Source organism: Poeciliopsis prolifica, unplaced genomic scaffold, assembly GCF_027474105.1.
Source record: "Poeciliopsis prolifica strain line A6 unplaced genomic scaffold, Auburn_PproV2 SCAFFOLD016, whole genome shotgun sequence".
NCBI lineage: Eukaryota > Metazoa > Chordata > Actinopteri > Cyprinodontiformes > Poeciliidae > Poeciliopsis > Poeciliopsis prolifica.
In genome coordinates, this window is record NW_026562391.1 from 4,766,716 (window position 1) to 4,778,746 (window position 12,031).

The following is a 12,031-nucleotide window of genomic DNA, read 5'->3' on the forward strand; positions in this document are numbered from 1 at the left end:
GGTAATTGCATAACTATGCAAGTACCTTCTCTCAAAGATCAATAAACTTGAAATTGAATCCCTTCACCAAGATTAAGTTAGTTTTTTTGTTTGTTTTTTTTTTACACTTGACTTTTTATTCTGTGTCACTTAATGTGAAGTATGATGATGGAAAACACTGTTGGAGATATTATTTTTATTTTTTCTAAACAAAAACAAGATTGTCATACTTGTTTAACTGTAAATGTGTCTTTTTCTAATTTGTGACAGAAAAAAAAACATGTTTGCTTTTTTTTCTGTAGAGTATAAATAATATTTTTGTTGCACACTGATGTACGCTGGGCTCATCTGGTTTGGTTATTATATCATAAATCAACTTGATTCCTCTTGAAACTAAATTAGATATATTTTTTGTTACTTTCTGTAAGTAATAGCTTTTTTTTCCTATAATTTTATGAGTTAATCTGCTGGAATATGCTAAAGAAATAATGCTGTCTGTGCCTTCTGCCTGACTTTCAGTCGTCCTCCACTTCCAGTCAGGATGATGAAAAATCCACACTGGAGGAGGTGAGCGAAGGAGCGATTCCCATCGATCAGCCCAGCGTTGGCCCCTCCACCCCGGGCAGCCAGGGCCCCGACCTTCCATTTCAGAGCCACTCTCAGTCCCAGGGTCACGGACTAAACAAGTCCAGCTCCTCCCCGGAGCTGCAGACGCTGCCCGAGGCCTTCACCAAAGCAGCGTTGGAGTCTGAGAAAAGTCAGGGCGACGGCACTCAGCCCAGAGCGCCCTCAGATGGCAAGAGTCTGGCACTGCAGCAGCCCTGCTCAGACAAGGACAAAGGAGAGGGGAGCACCGGGGCAGATTTTAACGGAGCAGGAGGTCCGGCCCAGGGAGGCGAGGGCTCCGGCTTGTCATCTCAGAGTGGAGGAACAGCCATGAAGTTGGCTTTTCCAGCAGCACCGGCTCTGCCTGGCCCCATCTCGCCCGGCGGAGGACACCGACCCCGAGGTCACACCATCTCCGTCTCCGCCCCGTCCTCCAGGAGAGAACGGAAGATCGATAGGGACTCGTATCACACCCGACCCGGGCCCAGCAACACAGAGAAGATCTCCGGACTGAGTCCCAGGTAGTCAGCAGATTATTGAAGACAGGACTGGACCTGGACTTTGATCCACCATTACTGGATGGTAATGGTAGATAGGAAAAACAAAAAGACCGAAACTTTACCTGCTTTTTCTCCAGTAGGAGTTGTGCTAAATCTCTTCTCAGGTTTTAAGTTTGTTTTTTTGAAGATTATGTTTAGAGATTTACATTTCCAAATCATATGGGATTGTCTGGAGCCCCTTTGAGTAGTCAGTGTCTTCCCTGCACCAGACTGATAAATGTAAAGGTGGCCTCACATGTAGGCAAAATCAACAGCTCAACATGTCAATCTATCTTAGGAGCATAAAGTTTTATATCTAAAAACAAGCCAACAGCGTTTAGCATATTCAAAATATTATTTTGAATATTTTATGTAAAGATTCTCATTTCAGGATAATTTCTTGAAACATGTTTTTTTTTTTTTTTTAGCTTCGTCTTCCTTCAGCTATATCACTCTCCTTTCTTTGGGAATGAAGCCAATAAACCGCTGCTGCTGCCCAAAACTCAGGTAAGCCGCCTCTCCCCCACGTTGGTCTGATCCGATCCAATCAATGAAAACGGAGCGCTGCCGCATAAACGTTCAAAAGAAAGCAAACTCTTCCAGTTTATAGGAATATATTGAAAATGATCTGGTCTATTATGTGGAAATGATTGAAATGAGACACAGAACTGGTTCTATACTGGTATTTACATAAAAAAGGCAAAAACTAAGTAAGTCCTTTCATTCAACTGATTGTATTGATTTCATTACCCGCTTAAAGATCGGATCATTCTTTTATTATGTCTGGAAATGTGAGACTTTTCATTTTATAAATGAAGCAGAATTATTGCAAAAAATTTGATTTAGCTCAGGAATGCAAATACGTGTTGAAAGGGAACACCATGACAGTCCAGTCTCTCTAAGAAAGCCATTAACCCTTCATTGTCTGCTGTGCGTCCATCCCATCCCCGGCTGCAGGTGATTGATCGGGCTGTGAAGGTTCTGGACCAGATGCCTCCTTATGACACCCATAAGCTTGGAGTTGTGTTTGTTGGAAGTGGCCAGGTGAGAACACATCTCGTATTACATCATACGCAGCTGTGAAAAGCGATTTGGGGAGGCCAGCAGCAATTAAAAACACCTGGCGGAACAGCGCATCTGCTGAGTTTATCACACCGAGTACTTTTCAGGGCAACGCTGCATGAATCAAGGCTTAATGGAGGAATGTCGTGAGAAATTTGATATGTGTAGCATTTTTATTACAACTGAAGGTAGCAGTTTCTCGTTCGTGTTATGAAATGGCTCCAAGTGCCTGGAAAACAGGTAACACCGCCCCTTTAAGGAAATAAAACTATCCGAGCCAGTCTGGGTCAATGTGGAACAGTAATTACCTCTACACCGAGTAACAGGCTCATAATGTATAATGTTTCAAAACTTTCAGACTACTTCATGTTGTCGGATTCTGTTCTTCATTATTTGAAAACCGCAGTTTATTTTCTCTGGTTATTTTTGTCTCATATGCTACCATTTCTGTAACGATGTAAAACATTTAGGTGTGGCAAAATAGCAAATACAGAAGAAGTTTGTGAGTTATGTGCAAATACCTTCTCACAGCACCGTCCACCTCGATCCTCTTCCGTCTCTCTCTTCAGGTCAACAACGAAGTTGCCATCCTGTCCAACGAATACGGGTCGAACCGTTACGCCACCTTCATCACCGGCCTCGGCAAACTAATCCACCTGAAGGACTGCGACCCCGACCAGATCTTCCTGGGCGGACTCGATCAGTACGGGGATGACGGAGAGTTCACCTACTGTTGGCACGACGACATCATGCAGGGTGTGTGCACTCGCGTCACAGTGCCGGCTATTTCCCCGACGACTAGTGGTTAAGCTTTAAATGAAACCGTGTGTCTGCAGCCATCTTCCACATAGCCACGCTGATGCCCAACAGAGAGAGTGACAAGGGCTGCTGCAACAAGAAGCGACACATCGGCAACGACTTTGTCATGGTGGTCTATAACGACTCGGGAGAAGATTACAAACTGGGCACCATCAAGGTAAATGTGCGAACTCATTCAGAGAAATCACTGGGATGCATTTCAGTTGTCATTACTAAGTATGTTTCTCTCCGGCTTTAGGGTCAATTTAATTTCGTCGAAGTCGTCATTAAGCCACTGGACTATGAATGTAACCTTGTGTCTCTGCAGTGTCGGAAAGGTGAGTTAATTGCCGCCGTCTTTGTTCCTCATCGTTATCAACGTGACTCATTTTATTCCGCCTTTTCAGACCTCGAGGGCCTGGTTGACATCAGTGTTGCAAAAATCGTATCCGACCGCAACTTGCCACTCTTGGTTCGACAGATGGCTCTGCACGCAAATGTGAGTCTGATTCGTACTTCTGCAGTCTTGTGAAGTTGAAGTTTGTCACGTTTTGTCAAGTGTCAGCCAGAAACGTCAATGCATCTCATTATAGACCAACTCAATTTAGTATAATTGTGAGGTAGAAGGAAACTGATGCGTCGTATTCATGGGAGAGTGTGTCATTTCAAATTTGATTGTGTTTGTGTTCCTCGGTCTTAATGATGTTGTTTGTTCACTAATCTTCTCTAACAAACCTCTGAGGCCTTCACTGATTATTTAGATTAAATTCCAGAGTGTTTATTAATTAGGTGAAGTTTGAAGGTGTTACAGTAGTAGATTAAATATTTATGCATTACACATTTTCCATAAAAGTTTCAGTCATGTTTTGTTTTTCCTCTTTCTCTTTTCTGCTACTTCATCGTGTAAATAAAATAAATGGAAGTTTGTGGAATTGACATTAGAAAATATGAAATACTTTCAGGTGGTAAAAAGCACAGGGACCCTAAATGAACACTGAAGGAAAAAATTTAAAAAAAGAAGCTTTCTGCTGCCCGCTCTGTCGGTCTTTTTTATTTTATTTTTTCCGTGAAAAGACTCTTCACATTCAATTTCTTCCCTAAACTCCCCCAGAATAAATCTTTGCTTGCTTTGTCTAGATGGCTTCTTTGGTGCATCAGTACAGAGCGAATCCCTCGGATGCTTATGCTTCCAAGTGGCTTGCCAGATTACGACACATAAAGAGGATCAGGACCAGAGTAAGTTTAAGAACTCAAGAACCAAACGGTTGTCCCTCACCAACACGTTTTCCCACTTGCGTTTGCCAGTCTGAATTTGAACCGTCTTTTCCAACTCTGTGCTGCGCCTCAGGCTCAAGAAGACATCCAGTCCCGTTCGACTCCAGGAATCTCGCTGACCCAAGGACACACTCAGCAAAATAAAGCATTTCAACCAGGAGCTTCGGCTCCTGCTCCCGAGACGTCGGGACAGAGAAAAAGACTTGTTTCGACGGTGGACGACTTTACTGATTTTGTTTGACTTTGTTTGCAAGGGTGACTTTATTTGGCAGACTGAATACACACACACACACAGACTGGTTGTGTTTGTCTCAACTACTGTATGAATTAAAAGTGATAATTTAAAACAATCTGAAATCTTGTTCCTTATGGGATTTTTTTTTTTTTTTAGTGTGAGGAAACAAAACCTATTTGTAAAAAAAAGTTATGAGTTTTGCCGTTTAGTGCTGAGGTAGTTGTAAACTCTTACCAAGAGTCTGAAGACACCATTTTATTCATGGCCAAATACTTGAGATGCTCATATGTAGTTTTTTTTCTGGGCCATCTGACCCAGTCCTAACATTTCTATTTCAGTATCTTCTGGCGAAAATATTTTCTGAGCAGGAATGCTTTTTGAACATTTTGTGTTGTTTCTGGTCACTTTGCTTCCTACTCTTGTGCTTTTTGTAGATTTGATCATTTGGATATTTCACACTGATGTCCTTGGGGGTCATATTGTACTGTAATAGCTAATGAATACAACTAAATGTGGCTTCATAACTACTAAGTATTATGCAGCATGAAAATCCATCAGAAGACTTAAGTTGACTCAAATAGAAATCAGGACCAAAATACATGGAAATAATGGTGTAATAGAAAATGTTCAATTATCCAAAATAAGTTTAATACTTTTTTTTTGTCTGTTTACAAAACTCAGAAATTGATTACAAAAAGTGAACCGTCATCCCAGTGGCGCAAAAAGTGGCTATGCACTGTATGCAACGCATGAGGGCGCTGCGCTGGAGGGGGCGACAAAACGATGTGGGGAATTTTTTTCTAGTCTGCATTTTCCGTTTAACCCTCGTGCGTGGCAGTCGAAACGATGCAGTTGATACCGCGAACCGCACTCGACAACAGGGAGGTAAAAATGGCGCAGAACAGAAAACGTTAGAGGGGGGAACAAAGATGTTGGCGAGACGAAGAAAAGCTTTTGAGAAGGTAAATAATGTCTGTTTCAACAAGAAAGTTCTGAGTATTCAGGTTAGCTTAAGCTAGGCTAAAATGGCAGATGGTGGTTTTTGTCCAATAAGCTACGGAATTGTCTCATATTTGATTGTGTGTCGTATTGAACCGAGAGCGGGCGCAATTTGTTCCGTATTTCTATACATATCTGGTAGCCACACTTGTCGCACAGATCTCAACAATAATGACCAAAACATAACACGGAAATATCAAGGCCAGCTAAATTGTTGTGGCGGGAGCTAACTAGGACCCCTGGACGCTTTTTAAAAACCCGCGTCTTTTTAAAATGTCCGCCTTTTCTCCACCGTCCGTAGAAGTAAAACCTCTGGCAAGAATACAGACGTGAGTGGGAAGACACACATTCCAGACTAAACAGTTACAGTGAAGTTTATTTTGTCACGAAGATGGCGAGGCAGTCGTCTCTGCATCACATTTCCTCACAATTTGAACTTTTCCTTTATCTGACGTGTGACTAATTAGAGCTGCGTGCACGTTTATTGTTCAGCGTCCTGCGCTTGTTCCTGTCTAACGGACATCTGCACTTTGATTTCTTTCGTCTGTCTGTCTACGATTATAAATCTGCACAACATTGGCTCTTGTAAAATATGTTTAAAGTTACTAAATCTGGACTAAATTACCACCGACCCAACAAGACTGGATGTGTTCTTTTAGCTGTCAATACAAAAGCAGAACATGTGTACCGGGAGACCTTTGTTTTCCTCTCGCCCCCTACAAGAAGTTATGGAAAATCTTATCATTTTTGTCTTGTTTAATTACAATGCAGTATTTTTACTATATTTTTTTCACTGCCTTTTCTGATTTGGTCCCACAGAACTATAGCAGCATCAACAGGTGCAAAATTCACGATGACTGAGAGCAAAGTCCTTCAACTCATCCACACTGGAGAGAGGCCAGTGAGAGCAGAGATTCATCAGAAATACGAACTGACGTCTCACCCACGCTGGAGAGAGCGGAGCAGTGCTGGAGCGTCACACAGATTATGTTCACCAGAACCGGCATCATAAGAGGAACCGAACCTGTGGCTTTTAATTGAGTACTTTTATTTAAGGACAATTATTGAATCCTGGATTTTATGGAGAAAAGAGGACAGTTTTAAAGTGACTCTGTTGTAATAAAATACATTGAACCCGACTGCTTCGCTGTTTGGGTTTTCGAGTTGCTTGCTCCCCCTTGTTAGCTGGAATTTGTCATCACATCACCTGCTACTAATGTGCTACTTAGGGAGTATCAGCCAAAGTCAGGTTGTGTCCGCTTGTCTCCTGTTTTTAAATTATTATTGTGATTGGATTCAAAATGAACAGTTGCTGTCACGTTGATACTTGATGTTCTGTTTCTCCAGGTGAACCCAGTCGCTGTAGCAATAATGAATGATTAACTAGTGGGGGGGCAAAAGGGGAGGAAGGCATGGGTCACAAGTGCCAAGAATGATAATTAAAAAAAAAAAAAAAGAACAGAGCACATGTGACATCAAGGTGCACCTTTGACTAAAAAAAACTCCATCTGCCTGGTAATATGACACCGTTTCTTTCTTGTTGTCAATGTGGACTATTAAAACAATAATGTCCCATCACCATATTTGTGCATGTATTCTGTGATAATTGTTATTTTATTATGCGGAATTGAAATAAATTAATGTGTTCCTGTTCTGCTTTAGCACGACTCCTGCTGAGTCACAGTGCCCACAAAATTATTTATTAAAAACATATTTTGTCAGAAAACTTTCCTCATGCGATGTTTTTCACAGTCTGGATTTTCACTGAAAAGTCAGCAGAAAGAATTTACCTTTTTTGCATGTGAGGTTGTGTGGCAGACTTGCAGAGGACAAACAATTTTAGAGAGGAGATGAGTTAAACTACAATAAGTAGGGCAGGACCAAAGTTGGACCTGCCAAATATCTACTATATGAATTCCCAGGTGTGTCTCAATAACTTAAAATATCTTTAATATACATGATTATAAAATAGTGTGCCAGAATGAGCCTTTTTATAGCAAAAGAAAAATGCCACAGACCTGCAGGTCTCAGTGAAAGCAGTAATGGAGTCACTATTTGATACTTCAAGCATAATTGTCATATATTTTTGGGCGTCCAAAAGACAGTAGATATATTTTGTTCAGACAAATAAAACTCTTCTGGACGTTAGTGTAACGTCAGGAATGCTGACTTTGCTATGTTGCGAGTGAGCCTGGCAGAAACTTTTCACTTTTCTTTGGCACTTTCTTTTTTTTTTGCTTTTTTGTATTTTGTGCTGAATGTATTCACTTTATGCCGTCCATTGGTGAGAAATCCACACTTTCAGGCCTTTGTTTTGTCCCGTTGCTGTGGCGAAACGAGTGAATCGGTGTGTTGTGCTCCATTGACGAGGGACTCAGAGTTGAGTTAGCTGAGTATCACAGAGCCAAGTAGGTTTATCTAGTCAGGGTCTCGTTAACTCGGCTTCCTGGAAGTTCATAGAGCAACAGTTTTCAGCCAACACACAAGTTTTGACCCAACCCACAATTACTTTACACCGTCCAGGGTTTAGCTGTCAAACACTTTATTCGACTTTGTCAAGTGCAAAAGCACAAGAGGTGCTACAAACTGCATCGATACAAGGGGAGAAAGCGCAGAGAAATGCTTTTAAGTTCACTTTTCAAATCACAAAGCTTTGTACAACAGACTGCAAAAACATACACAGTTTAGCTTTGGCACCATGCTCTTGCACACACTACATACACACACAGAGAGGATAAGTGACTGCTGAACTTCCCGTGGTTTCTACTAAACTGACAGTTCTGTCAAACACGGAGCGACTTGAGCTTTTTTTGGCTGTTGTGCATCACTTACACCAGAAAAATGCAAAACTTTGGAGACTGCAACACCAGTGCTTGACGTCAGTGTGTGCCACTGTGCACAAATTATACAGAGACTCAAAAAGCGGAAATATATACATCCCAAATAGGCCCACATATATACACAAATTATACACAGTGGAAAGGGGGTGTCTTTTAATGCTGCATGAAGAAAAAAAAAATAAAAAATCAAAATCTGTTGGAAAAGCTAAACATTCATCCTCTTTTAAAATGAGGCCGACACAATGCAGTACCGCTCCTTCAGCATTCATGTAACAAATACCAGTATGGGATTATCTTTTGATAACTGGACACTTTTGCATGGATTTGGCTCCATCTGTGACAGAGACGACGGGTTCCCTGAGTTATGTCCACTGGACACAGGAAGTGCGTGCATTAATACGACAAAAACGACGACAAAAGAGCTGGCGAACGAACAAATAAACACAAAGCTACTGCTTTAGCAACACGGCACAAATACTTACGGAAATGTCCCTTTAACGTAAATGTACTCAAAACCCGACACATGATTAATTAAATATGGTGTTCAACATCATCTACGTTAAGGAGTAAAGTGCAAGTACAAAAAAACAAAAAACAAGAATGGGTGTATGACTAGATAAAATCGAAATGCATAAATGATTTAAAAGCTTTGGCAGCGCTTCTGGTTAAGTAAGTACAGTATGAGTGAAGCTTTCTGTTTTTGGCATAGATACCAAGCTTATTATTTTATGCCACATCGCATTTAAAATGACCTACAATTTTAAAAAAAAAGTGCTTTAAATTCGATTCCATATTAACCACAACAACAAAACAGGAAATATAATCAGAAATGGAGTCAGTATAGCTTTATAATTGGTGAACGTCTGTCATGTTTAGCTGAAACCTTCATTTCCATCCGTTAGTCCCTTAATTCCTTTAGCACTTACTATGACTCTCCTTCAGAACCCTGCCTTGGCTTTCTGTCGCTTCTTCTGGCTCCGATCTCCCTTCTCTCACATGAACAGTGCTGGTCACATTTAATGCCATATCTACTGAGGAAAAAATGTGTGAAAAGCCTTCAAATAAATCATCCAGTATCACTGATCTGCTGATGGTTTTTATGTTTAAATCTATTTCTAAAGTGCTACTTTTGTGGTTTGAGCGCACAAGAGAATTTTCTGAGATGTGGCGTGAAAACGTGATACTTTTCAAGGTTTGAAACCATGAGATTCCACCATTGCCTGCGGTGCCACTGGAACCGGTGAAGGACGTGATCGCGACTTCCTCCTTCATAAAATGTAAACAACAAAGAGGGAGTGGTGTCAGATTTTAGCAGTTGTAGGATTTCTCTCTCGTCTTTGGCAAAAGACCACAAGCCATTTCTACCGCTCGCAAAAGACTCCCGTTTGTTTTGGTTGTATTTACCCAGAATACCCGGCGCTACAATCCACCTCCTGCTTTTGCAGTTCACTTGAACACAAATGTGACCCAGGTTTTAAGGCACACCAAGGTCTGATTGGACGTTCACACCTCCCCAAACGAACCAGACCTTTTGAGGCGGACGAAGCAGGGCGGAAGTGTTTGGAAGTGTTCACTTTGAAGTGAACACTTACAAAGTTTCACAAGAATCCGACTAAGTCAAGATAACTCATTAGCCTAGACTGCGTTAACCAGACTACTGAAGTTTAACTCTTTATTTTGTCTATGCTTCTTTCATCCTTTCCAACAGAAACAGTTCATTAAAAATCATTATTTCTGTGCATATATTTTCCTCACCGAATCAACGCTCTCAAATTAAAGTTTGGGATTTTCAAAGATTTTTCAGCGTGACATTACTCTGCTGTGCTAAAACATTAATGAAACTGTCAGACTTTTGCACATGTTTACCTCCATCGATGGCCGGCACTGTATCATCAGCACCCTCAAGAAGTGACGGCTGAAATCTCAACAGCGTCACACGCCTCTCCTCGTACCTCGTCGGGCCGGTTGCTTAAGGCGCATTCCCATCTACTGATATGTAACTACAGTGTTATATACATGCGTGTACGATGTGCGTTCCTGTAGGAATCTTTGGTTCCAGGAGACATGGCTTGACCCGGCACCCGTGGTGTCCAAACTGCTGACATTTAACAAAACAAAGACAAACAAATACACAGAGAAGTGTTGCTGTACAGTCTGGTGAGCACCTTCCTGTGCTCCTGTCACGGCGCCATGAGACCTCCAGGATCACATGGCGACGGGGAAAAGGGTGAGGGGGTTTTGGAGAACTAAACACAAGCATCTGTTGGTTTCACCGTTTCATCGCTCAGCTTAGGTAGCATCCAGTGACCTGCACCATGCTTTAAGAGTGAGCCAAGACCCAATTCTTCTGCTTCTCATTACCTTCAATTTATTTTTCAAACAACTGGCTCAATTATTCCATCTTTTTGGTAACTTTCTCATCTCTTTGCAGTCCCCCTCAGTTTCTCTTCTCTGTCCCAGGGTTTAAAGAGGTGCGTCTGGGGACAAGACCGGCTGTCCTCGTTCTCCTCTCGTCCTTAACCCAATGTTTTCCTCCTACTTTCTCCTTCTCCTCTAGTTCCCACTCACCCCTAAGGGTTTTTTGGGAGCGACCTGCTAAGTGGGGTGAACCTTGTTTTTCAGGGGCGGGGGTTTCCGTTTCCTCTTCCAAGTGGGAATGGTGGTGGTGTGAGCCGGGTGCTTGAACAGACTCGAGGAGGGGAGGGTCTCTCTGTCCGCCTGCGGGTCCCGGTCTCGGGTAACAACGGGGGTGGGGCCTCGGGCTGTCGGCAGGGAGGGAGTGGGCGCTCGGGGGTATGAGGGAGCGGAGGATGTTTTGGAGGGTGGGTTGTGGAGAGAGGAAGTGCTCGCTGGGGTGGGGTCAGTGGTGGTTTTATCTGTGACTGATGACTGCGAAATGTGGGGTTGTGCGGAGGCCAATGTAGATCTGGGCTTTGAAAAGGGAATCGGCGTGCTGACCGGAGTCTTTTTAGTAGCAGACTCTCTCGGAAGTTCAGTCTTTTTCTCCTTTGTGCCCCTGGCGTGCTTCTCTTTTCCAGTCTTTCGTTCTTTCACGTCCTTGTCGTCCCCCTTCCCTCTCTGCTTACTCTCGCCTCTCCTGTCATGGGCGATCTCTCCTCTTTCTCTCCTGCTGCGCCTCCTTTTCCGCTGAGCCCGCTCCAGCCTGCACTCGATGTGGTACACGTCGTCTGTCGCCATGTTGACTCGGTCGAGCTGCTGCAGGAGAGCGTCCAGGGTTGGGAGCAGCCTCCTCAGAGAGGCCTCCGTCTCCGCCCTCTCCCTCCAGCTCGTGCCCCCGACCACCACTCCCGGGCCGAGCCCCAGACCCAAACCCACACCCAGGCCGAGACTGACCCCGGGCGCTTCCGTCAGGCTGCAGGGGCTCGAAGAGGCTGGACGCCACGAGGCCTCTGAGCCGGCATCGATGCTGTCCGGCGTCGGCGGGGAGTCCGGGCTGTCCAGCGGGGGCAAACACAGGGACTTGCAGTCGCTGGTGGAGGACGAGCGGGACGGCGGGAGCTCCATGCCTTCGAAACGGACTTTGTGACGAAACTGTCAGGGAAAGAAGGAATCATCAGACTGAGTATTTGTGGATCTGGTATGTTTTTTATTTTTTGGGGCAATAAAATTCTCCATTCTGTCTCACGTTGAGGTGTGTCCTGGTCAGAAGCTGGCCAAAATCCCATTAACCACAAATA

The 12,031-nt window shown here is 43.3% G+C and overlaps 2 protein-coding genes across 8 annotated transcripts in view; one reads left to right on the forward strand and one right to left on the reverse strand.

Annotated features, from left to right (window-relative positions):
- The window catches only part of tsc2 (TSC complex subunit 2), a 26,706-nt gene extending 21,830 nt beyond the window's left edge, over positions 1 to 4,876 (forward strand). For all 7 annotated transcript variants that reach the window (XM_055041417.1, XM_055041416.1, XM_055041418.1 and 4 more), the window contains 9 exons: positions 499 to 1,106; positions 1,553 to 1,631; positions 2,082 to 2,168; positions 2,756 to 2,942; positions 3,023 to 3,162; positions 3,244 to 3,322; positions 3,392 to 3,483; positions 4,122 to 4,220; positions 4,333 to 4,876. In XM_055041417.1, the coding sequence (XP_054897392.1) occupies positions 499 to 1,106; positions 1,553 to 1,631; positions 2,082 to 2,168; positions 2,756 to 2,942; positions 3,023 to 3,162; positions 3,244 to 3,322; positions 3,392 to 3,483; positions 4,122 to 4,220; positions 4,333 to 4,500 (1,539 nt within the window). In that variant the 3' untranslated portion in view covers positions 4,501 to 4,876. The remainder of the gene's footprint in view (positions 1 to 498; positions 1,107 to 1,552; positions 1,632 to 2,081; positions 2,169 to 2,755; positions 2,943 to 3,022; positions 3,163 to 3,243; positions 3,323 to 3,391; positions 3,484 to 4,121; positions 4,221 to 4,332) is intronic.
- A 3,137-nt stretch (positions 4,877 to 8,013) lies between these two features.
- pkd1a (polycystic kidney disease 1a) overlaps positions 8,014 to 12,031 on the reverse strand; it is a 72,201-nt gene continuing 68,183 nt past the window's right edge. The window contains exon 55 of the mRNA XM_055041425.1: positions 8,014 to 11,885. Within this exon, the coding sequence (XP_054897400.1) occupies positions 10,929 to 11,885 (957 nt within the window). The 3' untranslated portion in view covers positions 8,014 to 10,928. The remainder of the gene's footprint in view (positions 11,886 to 12,031) is intronic.